The 19,415-nt window shown below is 31.0% G+C and overlaps 1 protein-coding gene across 1 annotated transcript in view; it reads left to right on the forward strand.

Moving 5' to 3' along the window:
* Positions 1 to 2,115: 2,115 nt before the first annotated feature.
* LOC121366517 (ankyrin repeat domain-containing protein 50-like) overlaps positions 2,116 to 19,415 on the forward strand; it is a gene marked incomplete at both ends in the record, with an annotated part of 28,016 nt that continues 10,716 nt past the window's right edge. Inside the window, 9 exons of the mRNA XM_041490934.1 lie at positions 2,116 to 2,214; positions 3,133 to 3,231; positions 5,144 to 5,242; positions 6,488 to 6,586; positions 10,624 to 10,710; positions 12,216 to 12,314; positions 13,233 to 13,331; positions 14,254 to 14,352; positions 17,839 to 17,937. Coding sequence (XP_041346868.1) covers positions 2,116 to 2,214; positions 3,133 to 3,231; positions 5,144 to 5,242; positions 6,488 to 6,586; positions 10,624 to 10,710; positions 12,216 to 12,314; positions 13,233 to 13,331; positions 14,254 to 14,352; positions 17,839 to 17,937 — 879 coding nt within the window. The remainder of the gene's footprint in view (positions 2,215 to 3,132; positions 3,232 to 5,143; positions 5,243 to 6,487; positions 6,587 to 10,623; positions 10,711 to 12,215; positions 12,315 to 13,232; positions 13,332 to 14,253; positions 14,353 to 17,838; positions 17,938 to 19,415) is intronic.

The raw sequence follows: 19,415 nt of genomic DNA on the forward strand, positions 1-19,415 counted from the left end.
CATTTTTGTATTAAAATTACTGCAAATGATATATAATTATTTCAATGTAATTTGAAGCATTCATAAGTGGTATTAAAATGTGACAAACTGGTGTTTTTTTAACATTTATTTACATGCCTTTACTTTGCTACAATGCTATGTTAACTGCTCTTTCCATCCCTTTTTATCCCTTCCAAATTACATCTTAGCCAAATTATAATTACTTGTCATTTTAAACCTATTCATAATAGTCAACGTGTTTATTAATAGTAGATGCATTTGAGGCATATCTATTGCTAGGCTTGCAGTGATTGGTCATAATGTACAAACAAGGAATATACTTGTGCAGGGTTTCATTTAGGGGGGGGGGAGGCAGGGGGGGGGGGCATTTAACACCCCCCCTTGCCAGAGTCTTGCCCCCCCCTTGTGAAATTAGGTTAGCCTTTTTTTCAAGGTTTATTGGATGTAATGAATACAGACAGCTGAAACTCAACACAAGGAATATACAGCATAAGATAACCTTAGTCTAAACACAAGGAGAATGTAGGCCCAATAGTCTATGTGTGTTTAAATATACTCCTAGTGCCTTATCGGCACAGGGTCTATAGGTGTTAATTATTTTCTTATCAGCACCAGTAATGTGGTCATCTCATCATGTCATTTGAAAACCACAAATGGTCTGAAAATGTGCCAGAAGCCGATATCATAGAGTCTAAAATTCAAAAATTTTCTGGGGGCATGCCACCAGTTTTTTAACTCCCCTAGAGGGCACACTTTCGCACACAGTCCCTTCGCCCCCTTACATTTTCTCTAAGTACTACTTTGCCCCCCCCTTGTCGATTTTTCTAAATGTACAAACCCTGTTGTGGATGTACTTGATAATACTTAATGCCTTATAAGTGTTGTGATGCTATTACTTTATAATTTACATTAAAGGTTTGGGAATTAGTTTAGTATTAAAGACAGTTTTATATAATTTTATGTTTGTTAGACATAATCTATGATAAAGTAATTTTAACAGAGTGTGAATGTTTTCTAGTATAACTTAGTAAATGCTTTTGCCATATAGTAAATGACAATAATATCATATTCTACTTAGGATGGTAATACTCCACTGTTTATAGCATGCTACAAAGGTCATGATAAAGTAGTACAAGTATTACTAGACCATGGTGTCAAGTGGATGTTCAAAACAAGGTCAGTGACATATCATGTATTAATGTTGTTAAGTTATGTAAAACAACAGAAATTAATGAAGCTCTTTGGTCACAAGTGAAACTTAGTGTTTGACGTATAAAGTTTAGATGTGTGTTTTAGTATTTAACACAATTATGTGTAATTTTATATTTGTATACATGATTGTAATCACTGCTTACTTTGATGTTCTTTGCATGACATTTATATCTCTCTATATATATAGGATGGTAAGACACCTCTTTATGTGGCATCGCAATTTGGCTACAGTGAAATTGTTGAAGTATTACTAAAGGCTAATGCAAAGACTGATCTGATAAAGAAAGTAAATTGTATCATGTACAATTGTAATGGTCCTTGTTTTAAGATCATTATTATATTTAAATTACTGCAAATGGTATATATTTCAATATAATTTGAAGCATTTATAAGGTGTTATTAAAATGAGGGACAAACTGTGTTTTTTCAACATTTATTTACATGCACTTTTACCTTGCCACAAATGCTGTGTTAACTGCTCTTTTCCATCCCTTTTTAGCCCTTTCAAATTACATGTTAGCCAAATTATAACTTGTTCATTTGAAACCTTTTTATAACAGTTGAAAGTGCATAGTCTTAATAGATGCATTTGAGCCATCACTGTTGCTAAGCTTGTAATGATTGTTGATAATGTACAAACTAAGGATGTTGATGTACTTTGTATTTCTGATACAATACTTTATGACTTATAAGTGTAGTAATGCTATTACTTCATAATTTACATTAAAGTATTGGGGTATAGTTTATTTAATAAAGACAGTTATACCTAATTTTATGTTAGTTAGACATAATTATGATGATGTATATTTTAACACAGTACTTAATGTTCTCTAGTATCACTTAGTAATGCTTTTGTGATGTAGTGTATACTAAAAATTGAGAGTAATATTATATGTTGTTTAGGATGGCATTACTCCATTGTACTTAGCATGTTGCAAAGGTCATGATAATATAGTACAAATATTACTAGACCATGGTGTTCAAGTGGATGTTCAAGACAAAGTCAGTGACACATCATGTATTAATGTTGTTAAGTGATGTAAGACAACAGAAATTAATGAAGCCCTTTGGTCACTAGTGAAACTTAGTGTTTGACATATAGAGTTTGGATGGGTGTTTCAGTATTTAACACAATTATATGTGTAATTTGATATTTATAGACATGATCATACTAATTATTTTCTTTGATGTTCCTCAGATGACATTTATCTCTCTCTACATATAGAATGGTCACACACCTCTCTATGTAGCATCACATGATTTGGCTACAGTGAAATTGTTAAAGTATTAGTAAAGGCTAAAGCAGGACTGATCTGACAAACAAAGTAACTTGTCTCATATACAACTGTAATGGTCCTTGTTTTAAGATCATTATTGTATTTTAAATTATTGCAAATAGTATATTATTTCAATAAAATTTGAAGCGTTTATAAGGTGGTATTAAAATGAGGCAAACTGGTGTTTTTTAACATTTATTTACATGCCTTTACCTTGCCACAAATGCTGTGTTAACTGCTCTTTTCATCACTTTATAGCCCTTCCAAATTACATTTTAGCAAAATATAACTTTTCATTTTAAACCTATTTATAATAGTGAATGTGTTCATTAATAGTAGATGCATTTGAGGCATATCTATTGCTAAGCTTGCAGTAATTGGTCATAATGTACAAACAAGGAATATACTTGTGGATGTACTTGACAATACTTAACGACTTATAAGTGTAGTAATGCTATTACTTCATAATTTACATTAAAGGTTTGGGATATAGTTAAGTATTAAAGACAGTTTTATATAATTTTATGTTTGTTAGACATAATGTATGATAATGTAATTTTAACAGAGTATGAATGTTCTCTAGAATAACTTAGTAATGCTTTTGCAATGTTAGTAAATGACAATAATATCATATCTTGTTTAGGATGGTAATACTCCACTGTACATAGCATGTTACAAAGGTCATGATAAAGTTGTACAAATATTACTAGACCATGGTGTTCAAGTGGATGTTCAAAACAAGGTCAGTGACATATCATGTATTAATGTTGATAAGTTATGTAAAACAACAGAAATTAATGAAGCTCTTTGTCACAAGTGAAATTAGTGTTGACGTAAAAAGTTTTAGATGTGTGTTTTAGTATTAAGACATGTAATTTTATATTTCATACATGATTTAATTTTATGTTCCTTGCATGACATTTATATCTCTCTCTATATATAGGCTGGTAAGACACCTCTTTATGTGGCATCGCAATTTGGCTACAGTGAAATTGTTGAAGTATTACTAAAGGCTAATGCAAAGATTGATCTGACAAACAAAGTAAATTGTATCATGTACAATTGTAATGGTCCTTGTTTTAAGATCATTATTGTATTTAAATTACTGCAAATGGTATATATTTCAATATAATTTGAAGCATTTATAAGCTGGTATTAAAATGTGACAAACTGGTGTTTTTTAACATTTATTTACATGCCTTTACCTTGCCAGAAATGCTGTGTTAACTGCTCTTTTCATCCCTTTTTAGCCCTTCCAAATTACACGTTAGCAAAATTATAACTTGTTATTTTAAACCTATTCATACTAGTCAATCTGTTTATTAATAGTAGATGCATTCGAGGCATATCTATTGCTAAGCTTGCAGTGATTGGTCATAATGTACAAACAAGGAATATACTTGTGGATGTACTTGACAATACTTAATGCCTTATAAGTGTAGTAATGCTATTGCTTTATAATTTAGATTAAAGTTTTTGGAATTAGTTTAAGTATTTAAGACAGTTTTATATATTTTTATGTTTGTTAGACATAATCTATGATAAAGTAATTTTAACAGAGTATGAATGTTCTCTAGTATAACTTAGTAATGCTTTTGCCATATAGTAAATGACAATAATATCATATCTTGCTTAGGATAGTAATACTCCACTGTTTATAGCATGCTACAAAGGTCATGATAAAGTAGTACAAGTATTACTAGACCATGGTGTTCAGTGGATGTTCAAAACAAGGTCAGTGACATATCATGTATTAATGTTGTTAAGTTATGTAAAACAACAGAAATTAATGAAGCTCTTTGGTCACAAGTGAAACTTAGTGTTTGACGTAAAAAGTTTAGATGTGTGTTTTAGTATTTAAGACAATTATATGTAATTTTATACTTCTATACATGATTGTAATCACTGCTTACTTTGATGTTCTTTGCATGACATTTATCTCTCTCTCTATATATATATAGGCTGGTAAGACACCTCTTTATGTGGCATCGCAATTTGGCTACAGTGAAATTGTTGAAGTATTACTAAGGCTAATGCAAAGACTGATCTGACAAAGAAAGTAAATTGTATCATGTACAATTGTAATGGCCCTTGTTTTTAAGATCATTATTGTATTTAAATTACTGCAAATGGTATATATTTCAATATAATTTGAAGCATTTATAAGCTGGTATTAAAATGTGACAAACTGGTGTTTTTTAAACATTTATTTACATGCCTTTACCTTGCCAGAAATGCTGTGTTAACTGCTCTTTTCATCCCTTTTTAGCCCTTCCAAATTACATGTTAGCAAAATTATAACTTTACATTTTTAAACCTATTCATAATAGTCAATCTGTTTATTAATAGTAGATGCATTTGAGGCATATCTATTGCTAAGCTTGCAGTGATTGGTCATAATGTACAAACAAGGAATATACTTGGGATGTACTTGATAATACTTAATGCCTTATAAGTGTAGTAATGCTATTGCTTTATAATTTAGATTAAAGTTTGGGAATTAGTTTTAGTATTAAAGACAGTTTTATATAATTTTATGTTTGTTAGACATAATCTATGATAAAGTAATTTTAACAGAGTATTAATGTTCTCTAGTATAACTTAGTAATGCTTTTGCCATATAGTAAATGACAATAATATCATATCTTGCTTAGGATAGTAATACTCCACTGTTTATAGCATGCTACAAAGGTCATGATAAAGTAGTACAAGTATTACTAGACCATGGTGTTCAAGTGGATGTTCAAAACAAGGTCAGTGACATATCATCTATTATGTTGTTAAGTTATGTAAAAAAACAGAAATTAATGAAGCTCTTTGGTCACAAGTGAAACTTAGTGTTTGACGTATAAAGTTTAGATGTGTGTTTTTTAGTATTTAAGACAATTATATGTAATTTTATATTTGTATACATGATTGTAATCACTGCTTACTTTGATGTTCTTTGCATGACATTTATCTCTCTCTCTATATATATAGGCTGGTAAGACACCTCTTTATGTGGCATCGCAATTTGGCTACAGTGAAATTGTTGAAGTATTACTAAAGGCTAATGCAAAGACTGATCTGACAAAGAAAGTAAATTGTATCATGTACAATTGTAATGGCCCTTGTTTTAAGATCATTATTGTATTTAAATTACTGCAAATGGTATATATTTCAATATAATTTGAAGCATTTATAAGCTGGTATTAAAATGTGACAAACTGGTGTTTTTTAAACATTTATTTACATGCCTTTACCTTGCCAGAAATGCTGTGTTAACTGCTCTTTTTCATCCCTTTTTAGCCCTTCCAAATTACATGTTAGCAAAATTATAACTTTACATTTTTAAACCTATTCATAATAGTCAATCTGTTTATTAATAGTAGATGCATTTGAGGCATATCTATTGCTAAGCTTGCAGTGATTGGTCATAATGTACAAACAAGGAATATACTTGTGGATGTACTTGATAATAATTAATGCCTTATAAGTGTGTAATGCTATTGCTTTATAATTTAGATTAAAGTTTTGGGAATTAGTTTTAGTATTAAAGACAGTTTTATATAATTTTATGTTTGTTAGACATAATCTATGATAAAGTAATTTTAACAGAGTATTAATGTTCTCTAGTATAACTTAGTAATGTTTTTTGCCATATAGTAAATACTGACAGTAATATAATATCTTTCTTAGGATGTAATACTCCACTGTTTATAGCATGCTACAAAGGTCATGATAAGTAGTACAAGTATTACTAGACCATGGTGTTCAAGTGGATGTTCAAAACAAGGTCAGTGACATATCATGTATTAATGTTGTTAAGTTATGTAAAACAACAGAAATTAATGAAGCTCTTTGGTCACAAGTGAAACTTAGTGTTTGACGTATAAAGTTTAGATGTGTGTTTTAGTATTTAAGACAATTATATGTTTTTATATTTGTATACATGATTGTAATCACTGCTTACTTTGATGTTCTTTGCATGACATTTATATCTCTCTCTCTATATATAGGATGGTAAGACACCTCTTTATGTGGCATCGCAATTTGGCTACAGTGAAATTGTTGAAGTATTACTAAAGGCTAATGCAAAGACTGATCTGACAAAGAAAGTAAATTGTATCATGTACAATTGTAATGGCCCTTGTTTTAAGATCATTATTTACCATATCCAATGGTACCTTTAAGGTATCTCATTACTCTTTTAGCAGCTGTCCAATGTTCCTTGGTGGGTTTGGTGCAGAATTTAGATAGGTTTCCTACAGCATAGGCAATATCTTGCCTAGTACGTGTAGCTAAATAGAGTAGACAACCAACTGCTGATTGGTAAAGATTAACTTCCACCAACTCAGAATCTTCATTAGCTTGAACTAACTTCTGTCCAGTATTGACAGGTGTTGGCATTTCTTTGGCTTGATCCATATTAAAATTTCTTGAGTAGCTCTTCTGTGTACAGTGGTTGTCCAATCCATATTGAACCATCTTCATGTTGAATAACTTTTACTCCCAGGAAGTAAGTTAACTCTCCCATATCCTTGACCTTGAAATGTACACCAGCATCTTCTTAACTTTCTCTATTGCTTCAGACTCTTTCCTGCTAACAAAATATCATGTACATAAACGGCAATAATGACTTTCTCTCCTTCTGAACTCACATATACACAAGGGTCATTAGGTATTTGATTGAATCCCATTTCTTGTAGTTTCTTGTCAAGTGCAAAATTCCAACAACGTGGAGACTGACGTAAAGCATAAATACTACGTTTCAATTTGCACACGAGATTCTCTTGACCCTTCAATTCAAAACCTTCCGGTTGTCTCATGTAGACCTCCTCCTCAAGTTCTCCATTTAAAAATGCAGTAGTTATGTCCATTTGATGTATTTTTAGTTTCTCTTGAGCGGATATTGCGATAACAGTTCTTATTGACTCAAATCGAACAAGAGGACTAAAGGTCTCTTCGTAGTCCTGACCGTATTTCTGTGAGAAACCTTGTGCCACTAATCTGGCCTTGTATTTTTCAATCAATCCATTCTCTCCAATTTTCTTCTTGTAGACCCATTTACTTCCAAAATGTGTTTGTCATTAGGAGGTTCTACCAAGTCCCATACTTCATTTTCACTTAAGGAGTGCATCTCTTCTTGCATAGCAGTTATCCATTTATCTTTATGTGGACTTGTGATAGCTTCCTCAAACGTATTCAGTTCTTGCACTTCTTCTACAGAGTTTACCCCAATTTCCATAAATAGTCAGGTTTTCTTCTCTCTCATTCAGATCTTCTGATCTGTGGTGCATTATCTTCATTATTTAATTCTTCATTATTCGTTTCTTCCTGTACTTCATTAGGAGGTGTATCATACTCATCAATATCTGATCTGCTGGTATCGTTAGATTCACTTGGAAATTCTACCTGGTGTTCAGAAATGTCTTTCTTGTTCTCTTTATTCATTCCAACCTTCGATTCGTCAAACATAACATCTCTGCTATAAAATACTCTCCGTCGTTCAACATCATATAGACGGTACCCCTTAACATCTGTACCATAGCCGAGTAGAATACAACGTTTAGACTTAGGATCCAACTTCTCCTCTCATCACTACGTACATGTGCATGAGCGACACATCCAAAAATTCTAAGATGATCAACACAGGGTTTTTTCCTTTTAAGTACTTCGTATGGTGTCAGACCGGCTAGAGCCTTGGTTGGACTTCGGTTTCGTAGATAGGTAGCAGTTGATAGGCTTCGGCCCAAAACTCCTTGGTAATGTTGCATCGGCCAACATAGACCGAACAGACTCAACGAGAGTTCGATTCAACCTCTCTGCTATACCGTTTTGCTCGGGATTTTTAGGTACAGTTCTTTCATGTTTGATTCCTTCTACTTTGAGGTAACTTTGAAACTCTGATGATAAAAACTCACCACCATTATCACTTCGAATGGAAATTAAATCATGACCAGTAGATTTCTCAACCATGGCTTTCCACTCCTTGAAACGAGTGAACACTTCGCTCTTGTGTTTTAGAATGTAAATCTAAATATAACGAGAATAATCATCAATGAACGTGAGGAAGTACTGACCACCACTCAGTGAACTCGCTTCCAATTTTCCACAAACATCAGTATGGACTAACTCGAGTGGGTTTCCTCGTGTATCTTTCACTGCTAGTGAAGGGATTTCTGTGAAGCTTTCCTTTAACGCAGGATTCACAAAGCTTCATATCCTTTGAACAATCGTAATTTAAACCAATCACTAGCCTTTTCCGTACTAATAGCTTCAAGTATTTCGAATTTAGGTGCCCATAACGTCGGTGCCATATTTCCTAAGTCACTGATGTATTGATACTTTCTTCTGAAGTATGTAACGTGCTTGCTCAGTACATCAGGTGATAGAGTTTTCCTTTCTTGGTACCTTCTGCGATGAGATCTGTCTTGTTAATAAAAATGCGACATTTCGTATCTTCAAAGATAACGGAGGCTCCTCTTTCAGTCGCCTTTGGTACACTAAACAAATTGAAGGACAACTCTGGGACAAAAAGTACGTCATGTAACCAACATCTCCTCTCTCTCCCCTTCTCGGTCCCAACAAAAATTACAACATCACCTTGTTTTGTTGCTGTTAACTTATGACCATCTCCAAGTGTGATATTCACTGACTCAGGTAGGGAGTTTATCGTTACAAACTGATTGATATCACAGCAAATGTGGCAGGTGGCTCCCGAATCAATGACCCAGGTACCAATTGAGTCACATGACTTTCCTACTGATAAAACATGTGTAACTATTAGACCAATGTCACTGTCTTCATCGTCACGATTACAAGACCTCCCTGTCTGTGATGTAACATGCACCCGCTCATCTCTTCTCTTTGTTACTTTAGGTTTCATATATCTTTTCTCTGGTTTAACTCTCTCTTCTTGGTAACGTAAGTCGGGGCAATTTCTCTGAATGTGACCAATCTTCTACAACGAAAACATTTCGGTCCTTTTCCACGTTTGGGGTCTGATCTTGTCATTAGTAAGGTGTCACTACGAGTTTCTATCTCCCTTTTCTGTTTCTGCTCTTCATGTAACAATCTCTCTGTGACTACTTCCATCTTAGGTACATCAGAATTTGCTTCAAGGGCCGTTACTAACATTCTGTACGAGTCTGGCAGATGGCAGCAAAAACACCACACGATCTTCATCAGTAACAGTGTCTCCTATAAATGACAGCTGCTCAAAGATCTCGGTCAAATTCTTAATGTGTTCCTGGACATAGTCTTTCTCTCTAAGCTTCAGCGAATAGAGTTTTCGTCTTAGTGTCAACTTGTTCGCCCAAGACTTCTTATGAAACTGATCCTCTAGTTTCTTCCAGACTTCTGTCGGATCTTTAGGGTCGCCAAGTAAGTACAACAACGACGGTTCGATCGAAAGAACAATTGTCGCCAATGCTCGATCCTGTCTAGCTTTGAACTTCGATTGGGCTTCTGCTGTTGCGGCACTTCCAGTAGGTGCTACTTCTGTTCCATCTACAATGTTCCACACAGCATCTCTCATCAAGGCCATCCGACATTGAATCTTCCATGTCGCGTAGTTACTGCTGTTAAGCGGTACAATAACACTACGATTTTCAGACGCCATCTGCTGGGCTCATAACCTGTTGAGAGTTTTACTGAAGATTCAAATAAGTATAATATTAACAATTCAAAGGATTGAGCAACGAGAGAGTACACAAATCAAAAATTATATAGCAAAGATAATACACCAGAACCTTCTAGAACATTCTAAGAACACACTATAATAACACATGGAGTTAATTAATATTTGTGGTTATGATAAGACACATACACAACAATACATTAAGTCAATCTGTAGAAAGTGTCATTTTTCTACAGTGATTGGTCGTAATGTATAAACAAGGAATATACTTGTGGAAGTACTTGACAATACTTAACGACTTATAAGTGTAGTAATGCTATTACTTCATAATTTACATTAAAGGTTTGGGATATAGTTAAGTATTAAAGACAGTTTTATATAATTTTATGTTTGTTAGACATAATATATGATAAAGTAATTTTAACAGAGTATGAATGTTCTCTAGTATAACTTAGTAATGCTTTTGCCATATAGTTTATATAAAAAGTGACAATAATATCATATCTTGTTTAGGATGGTAATACTCCACTGTTTATAGCATGCTACAAAGGTCATGATAAAGTAGTACAAGTATTACTAGACCATGGTGTTCAAGTGGATGTTCAAAAAAGGTCAGTGACATATCATGTATTAATGTTGTTAAGTTATGTAAATCAACAGAAATTAATGAAGCTCTTTGGTCACAATTGAAACTTAGTGTTTGACGTATAAAGTTTAGATGTGTGTTTTAGTATTTAAGACAATTATATGTAATTTTATATTTGTATACATGATTGTAATCATTGCTTACTTTGATGTTCTTTGCATGACATTTGTTATTTTAAACCTATTCATACTAGTCAATCTGTTTATTAATAGTAGATGCATTTGAGGCATATCTATTGCTAAGCTTACAGTGATTGGTCGTAATGTACAAACAAGGAATATACTTGTGGATGTACTTGATAATACTTAATGCCTTATAAGTGTAGTAATGCTATTGCTTTATAATTTAGAATAAAGTTTTGGGAATTAGTTTAGTATTAAAGACAGTTTTATATAATTTTATATTTGTTAGACATAATCTATGATGATGTCATTTTAACAGAGTATGAATGTTCTCTAGAATAACTTAGTAATGCTTTTGCCATATAGTTTATATAAAAAGTGACAATAATATCATATCTTGTTTAGGATGGTGAGACTCCATTGTACATAGCATGTTATAAAGGTCATGATAAAGTTGTACAAATATTACTAGACCATGATGTTCAAGTGGATGTTCAAGACAAGGTCAGTGACATATCATGTATTAATGTTGATAAATTATATGACACAACAGAAATTAATGAAGCTATTTATATACATCATTATACTCACTGTTTAATTTTATGTTCCTCAGATGACATTTATCTCTCTCTACATATAGGATGGTCATACACCTCTCTATGTAGCATCACATGAAGGCTACAGTGAAATTGTTGAAGTATTAGTAAAGGCTAATGCAAGGACTGATTTGACAAACAAAGTAACTTGTCCAATATACAACTGTACTGTCCCTTGTTTTAAGATCAGTTTTGTATTTAAATTACTGCAAATGATATATAATTATTTCAATGTAATTTAAAGCATTGATAAGCTGGTATTAAAATATGACAAACTGGTGTTTTTTTAACATTTATTTACATGCCTTTACCTTGCCAGAAATGCTGTGTTAACTGCTCTTTTCATCCCTTTTTAGCCCTTCCAAATTACATGTTAGCAAAGTTATAACTTTACATTTTAAACCTATTCATAATTGTCAATGTGTTTATTAATACTAGATGCATTTGAGGCATATCTATTGCTAAGCTTGCAGTGATTGGTCGTAATGTACAAACAAGGAATATACTTGTGGATGTACTTGATAATACTTAATGCCTTATAAGTGTAGTAATGCTACTACTTTATAATTTAGATTAACGTTTTGGGAATTAGTTTAGTATTTAAGACAGTTTTATATAATTTTATGTTTGTTAGACATAATCTATGATAAAGTAATTTTAACAGAGTATGAATGTTCTCTAGTATAACTTAGTAATGCTTTTGCCATGTAGTAACTGACAATAATATCATATCTTTCTTAGGATGGTAATACTCCACTGTTTATAGCATGCTACAAAGGTCATGATAATATAGTACAAGTATTACTAGACCATGGTGTTCAAGTGGATGTTCAAAACAAGGTCAGTGACATATCATCTATTAATGTTGTTAAGTTATGTAAAACAACAGAAATTAATGAAGCTCTTTGGTCACAAGTGAAACTTAGTGTTTGACGTATAAAGTTTAGATGTGTGTTTTAGTATTTAAGACAATTATATGTAATTTTATATTTGTATACTTGATTGTAATCACTGCTTACTTTGATGTTCTTTGCATGACATTTATCTCTCTCTCTATATATATATAGGCTGGTAAGACACCTCTTTATGTGGCATCGCAATTTGGCTACAGTGAAATTGTTGAAGTATTACTAAAGGCTAATGCAAAGACTGATCTGACAAAGAAAGTAAATTGTATCATGTACAATTGTAATGGCCCTTGTTTTAAGATCATTATTGTATTTAAATTACTGCAAATGGTATATATTTCAATATAATTTGAAGCATTTATAAGCTGGTATTAAAATGTGACAAACTGGTGTTTTTTAACATTTATTTACATGCCTTTACCTTGCCAGAAATGCTGTGTTAACTGCTCTTTTCATCCCTTTTTAGCCTTCCAAATTACATGTTAGCAAAGTTATAAATTTACATTTTAAACCTATTCATAATTGTCAATGTGTTTATTAATACTAGATGCATTTGAGGCATATCTATTGCTAAGCTTGCAGTGATTGGTCGTAATGTACAAACAAGGAATATACTTGTGGATGTACTTGATAATACTTAATGCCTTATAAGTGTAGTAATGCTACTACTTTATAATTTAGATTAACGTTTTGGGAATTAGTTTAGTATTTAAGACAGTTTTATATAATTTTATGTTTGTTAGACATAATCTATGATAAAGTAATTTTAACAGAGTATGAATGTTCTCTAGTATAACTTAGTAATGCTTTTGCCATATAGTAACTGACAATAATATCATATCTTTCTTAGGATGGTAATACTCCACTGTTTATAGCATGCTACAAAGGTCATGATAAAGTAGTACAAGTATTACTAGACCATGGTGTTCAAGTGGATGTTCAAAACAAGGTCAGTGACATATCATCTATTAATGTTGTTAAGTTATGTAAAACAACAGAAATTAATGAAGCTCTTTGGTCACAAGTGAAACTTAGTGTTTGACGTATAAAGTTTAGATGTGTGTTTTAGTATTTAAGACAATTATATGTAATTTTATATTTGTATACTTGATTGTAATCACTGCTTACTTTGATGTTCTTTGCATGACATTTATCTCTCTCTCTATATATATATAGGCTGGTAAGACACCTCTTTATGTGGCATCGCAATTTGGCTACAGTGAAATTGTTGAAGTATTACTAAAGGCTAATGCAAAGACTGATCTGACAAAGAAAGTAAATTGTATCATGTACAATTGTAATGGCCCTTGTTTTAAGATCATTATTGTATTTAAATTACTGCAAATGGTATATATTTTAATATAATTTGAAGCATTTATAAGCTGGTATTAAAATGTGACAAACTGGTGTTTTTTAACATTTATTTACATGCCTTTACCTTTCCACAAATGCTGTGTTAACTGCTCTTTTCATCCCTTTTTAGCCCTTCCAAATCACATTTTAGCAAAATTATAACTTGTTATTTTAAACCTATTCATAATAGTCAATCTGTTTATTAATAGTAGATGCATTTGAGGCATATCTATTGCTAAGCTTGCAGTGATTGGTCGTAATGTACAAACAAGGAATATACTTGTGGATGTACTTGATAATACTTAATGCCTTATAAGTGTAGTGATGCTATTACTTTATAATTTAGATTAAAGTTTTGGGAATTAGTTTAGTATTAAAGACAGTTTTATATAATTTTATGTTTGTTAGACATAATCTATGATAAAGTAATTTTAACAGGGTATGAATGTTCTCTAGTATAACTTAGTAATGTTTTTGCCATATAGTAAATACTGACAATAATATCATATCTTTCTTAGGATGGTAATACTCCACTGTTTATAGCATGCTACAAAGGTCATGATAAAGTAGTACAAGTATTACTAGACCATGGTGTTCAAGTGGATGTTCAAAACAAGGTCAGTGACATATCATGTATTAATGTTGTTAAGTTATGTAAGACAACAGAAATTAATGAAGCTCTTTGGTCACAAGTGAAACTTAGTGTTTGACGTATAATGTTTAGATGTGTGTTTTAGTATTTAAGACAATTATATGTAATTTTATATTTGTATACATGATTGTAATCACTGCTTACTTTGATGTTCTTTGCATGACATTTATATCTCTATATATATATAGGCTGGTAAGACACCTCTTTATGTGGCATCGCAATTTGGCTACAGTGAAATTGTTGAAGTATTACTAAAGGCTAATGCAAAGACTGATCTGACAAGGAAGTAAATTGTATCATGTACAATTGTAATGGTCCTTGTTTTAAGATCATTATTGTATTTAAATTACTGCAAATGGTATATATTTCAATATAATTTTATGCCTTTACCTTGCCACAAATGCTGTGTTAACTGCTTTTTTCATCCCTTTTTAGCACTTCCAAATTACATGTTAGCAAAATTATAACTTGTTACTTTAAACTTATTCATAATAGTCAATCTGTTTATTAATAGTAGATGCATTTGAGGTATATCTATTGCTAAGCTTGCAGTGATTGGTCATAATGTACAAACAAGGAATATACTTGTGGAAGTACTTGACAATACTTAACGACTTATAAGTGTAGTAATGCTATTACTTCATAATTTACATTAAAGGTTTGGGAATTAGTTTAGTATTAAAGACAGTTTTATATAATTTTATATTTGTTAGACATAATCTCTAATGATGTAATTTTTACAGAGTATGAATGTTCTCTAGAATAACATACTACAATTATACTTGTTTATGTACTTGTATTTCTGATACAATATTTTTTGCCTTATAGGTGTATTAATGCTAGAATTTATATTAAAATTTTGTGTGCTTAGTTAATATTAAAGACATTTGTATGTAATGTTATATTACTTGAACATAATTTATGATGATGTAATTTTTAACATAGTCAAAATCTTCTCTAGTATCATTTAGTAATGCTTTTGTAATATAGTGTATACTAAAAACTGAGAGTAATATTATATGTTGTTTAGGATGGCATTACTCCATTGTACTTAACATGTTGCAATGGTCATGATAAAGTAGTACAAGTATTACTAGACCATGGTCTTCAAGTGGATGTTCAAGACAAAGTCAGTGACATATCATGTATTAATGTTGATAAATTATATGACACAACAGAAATTAATGAAGCTATTTATATACATCATTATAATCACTTTTTAATTTGATGTTCCTCAGATGACATTTATCTCTCTCTACATATAGAATGGTCATACACCTCTCTATGTAGCATCACATGAAGGCAACAGTCAACTTGTTAAAGTATTACTAAAGGCTTATGCAAGGACTGATTTGACAAACAAAGTAACTTCTCTAATATACAACTGTACTAAACCTATTCATAATAGTCAAAGTGTTTCTTAATAGGAGATGCATTTGAGACATATCTATTGCTAAGCTTGCAGTAATTGGTCATAATGTACAAACAAGGAATATACTTGTGGAAGTACTTGACAATACTTAACGACTTATAAGTGTAGTAATGCTATTACTTCATAATTTACATTAAAGGTTTGGGATGTAGTTAAGTATTAAAGACAGTTTTATATAATTTTATATTTGTTAGACATAATCTATGATGATGTAATTTTAGCAGAGTATGAATGTTCTCTAGAATAACTTAGTAATGCTTTGCCATATAGTTTATATAAAAAGTGACAATAATATCATATCTTGTTTAGGATGGTGAGACTCCATTGTACATAACATGTTACAAAGGTCATGATAAAGTAGTACAAGTATTACTAGACCATGGTGTTCAAGTGGATGTTCAAGACAAGGTCAGTGACATATCATGTATTCATGTTGTTAAGACAACAGAAATTAATGAAGCTCTTTGGTCACAAGTGAAAATTAATGCTTGACATATAAAGTTTAGATGTGTGTTTTAGCATTTAACACAATTATATGTAATTTTATATTTGTATACATGATTGTAATCACTGTTTACTTTGATGTTCTTTGCATGACATTTATCTCTCTCTCTCTATATATATATAGGATGGTAAGACACCTCTTTATGTGGCATCGCAATTTGGCTACAGTGAAATTGTTGAAGTATTACTAAAGGCTAATGCAAAGCTGATCTGACAAACAAAGTAAATTGTATCATGTACAAAAGTACTGGTCCTTTATTAAGATTGTTCTTAAATTACTGCAAATGATATATATTTCAATGTAATGGGAAGCATTTTAAAGCTGGTATTAAAATTAAGAGACCTTTTTTTTTTAGCATTTATTTACATACCCTCCTTACCTTGCCACAAATGCTGTATTAACTGTTTTTTTCCTTTTAGCTCTTCCAAATTACTAGTTAGCAAAATTATAACTTATTATATGAAACCTGTTTATAGAAGTTAAAGTGTTTACTCTTAATGATGCATTTGAGACATTATTGTGGCTAACCTTGTAATGATTGGTCATAATGTATATACTACAATTATACTTGTTGATGTACTTGTATTTCTGATACAATACTTTTTGCCTTAACAGTGTAGTAATGCTAGTACTTCATAGTTTATATTAAAGTTTGGTGTGTTTAGTTAATATTAAAGACATTTTTATGTAATGTTATATTACTTGAACATAATTTATGATGATGTAATATTTAGCATAGTCAAAATCTTCTCTAATATCATTTAGTAATGCTTTTGTGATGTAGTGTATACTAAAAGTGAGAGTAATATTATATGTTGTTTAGGATGGCTTTACTCCATTGTACACATCATGTTGTAATGGTCATGATAAAGTAGTACAAATATTACTATATCATGGTGTTCAAGTGGATGTTCAAGACAAAGTCAGTGATAAATCATGTATTAATGTTGATAAATTATATGACACAACAGAAATTAATGAATATAATTATTTCAATGTAATTTGAAGCATTAAAGTTTATAAGCTGGTATTAAAATGTGACAAACTGGTGTTTTTTCAAAATTTATTTACATGTCTTTACCTTGCCACAAATGCTATGTTAACTGCTCTTTTCATCTCTTTTTAGCCCTTCCAAATTACATGTCATCAAAATTATAACTTGTCATTTTAAACCTATTCATAATAGTGAATGTGTTTATTAATAGTAGATGCATTTGAGGCATATCTATTGCTAAGCTTGCAGTGATTGGTCATAATGTACAAACAAGGAATATACTTGTGGATGTACTTGATAATACTTAACGACTTATAAGTGTAGTGATGCTATTACTTTATAATTTAGATTAAAGTTTTGGGAATTAGTTTAGTATTAAAGACAGTTTTATATAATTTTATGTTTGTTAGACATAATCTATGATAAAGTAATTTTAACAGGGTATGAATGTTCTCTAGTATAACTTAGTAATGTTTTTGCCATATAGTAAATACTGACAATAATATCATATCTTTCTTAGGATGGTAATACTCCACTGTTTATAGCATGCTACAAAGGTCATGATAAAGTAGTACAAGTATTACTAGACCATGGTGTTCAAGTGGATGTTCAAGACAAAGTCAGTGACATATGATGTATTCATGTTGTTAAGACAACAGAAATTAATGAAGCTCTTTGGTCACAAGTGAAAATTAATGCTTGACATATAAAGTTTTGATGTGTGTTTTAGTATTTAACACAATTATGTATAATTATATATTTGTATACATGATTGTAATCACTGTTTACTTTGATGTTCTTTGCATGACATTTATCTCTCTCTATATATATATAGGCTGGTAAAAACCTCTTTATGTGGCATCGCAATTTGGCTACAGTGAAATTGTTGAAGTATTACTAAAGGCTAATGCAAAGGCTGATCTGACAAACAAAGTAAATTGTATCATGTACAACAGTACTGGTCCTTTATTAAGATTGTACTTAAATTACTGCAAATGGTATATATATATTTCAATGTAATGGGAAGCATTTTAAGCTGGTATTAAAATTAAGAGACCTGTGTTTTTTTCAGCATTATTTACATACCCTCCTTACCTTGCCACAAATGCTGTATTAACTGTTTTTTTCCTTTTAGCTCTTCCAAATTACTAGTTAGCAAAATTATAACTTATTATTTGAAACCTTTTTATAGCAGTCAAAGTGTTTACTCTTAATGATGCATTTGAGACATTATTGTGGCTAACCTTGTAATGATTGGTCATAATGTATATACTACAATTATACTTGTTGATGTACTTGTATTTCTGATACAATACTTTTTGCCTTAACAGCGTAGTAATGCTAGTACTTCATAGTTTATATTAAAGTTTGGTGTGTTTAGTTAATATTAAAGACATTTTATGTAATGTTATATTACTTGAACATAATTTATGATGATGTAATATTTAGCATAGTCAAAATCTTCTCTAATATCATTTAGTAATGCTTTTGTGATGTAGTGTATACTAAAAAGTGAGAGTAATATTATATGTTGTTTAGGATGGCTTTACTCCATTGTACACATCATGTTGTAATGGTCATGATAAAGTAGTACAAATATTACTATATCATGGTGTTCAAGTGGATGTTCAAGACAAAGTCAGTGATAAATCATGTATTAATGTTGATAAATTATATGACACAACAGAAATTAATGAATATAATTATTTCAATGTAATTTGAAGCATTAAATTTTATAAGCTGGTATTAAAATGTGACAAACTGGTGTTTTTTCAAAATTTATTTACATGTCTTTACCTTGCCACAAATGCTATGTTAACTGCTCTTTTCATCTCTTTTTAGCCCTTCCAAATTACGTGTCATCAAATTATAACTTGTCATTTTAAACCTATTCATAATAGTGAATGTGTTTATTAATAGTAGATGCATTTGAGGCATATCTATTGCTAAGCTTGCAGTGATTGGTCATAATGTACAAACAAGGAATATACTTGTGGATGTACTTGATAATACTTAACGACTTATAAGTGTAGTGATGCTATTACTTTATAATTTAGATTAAAGTTTTGGGAATTAGTTTAGTATTAAAGACAGTTT

Source organism: Gigantopelta aegis, unplaced genomic scaffold (genome assembly GCF_016097555.1).
Source record: "Gigantopelta aegis isolate Gae_Host unplaced genomic scaffold, Gae_host_genome ctg6044_pilon_pilon, whole genome shotgun sequence".
Lineage (NCBI taxonomy): Eukaryota > Metazoa > Mollusca > Gastropoda > Neomphalida > Peltospiridae > Gigantopelta > Gigantopelta aegis.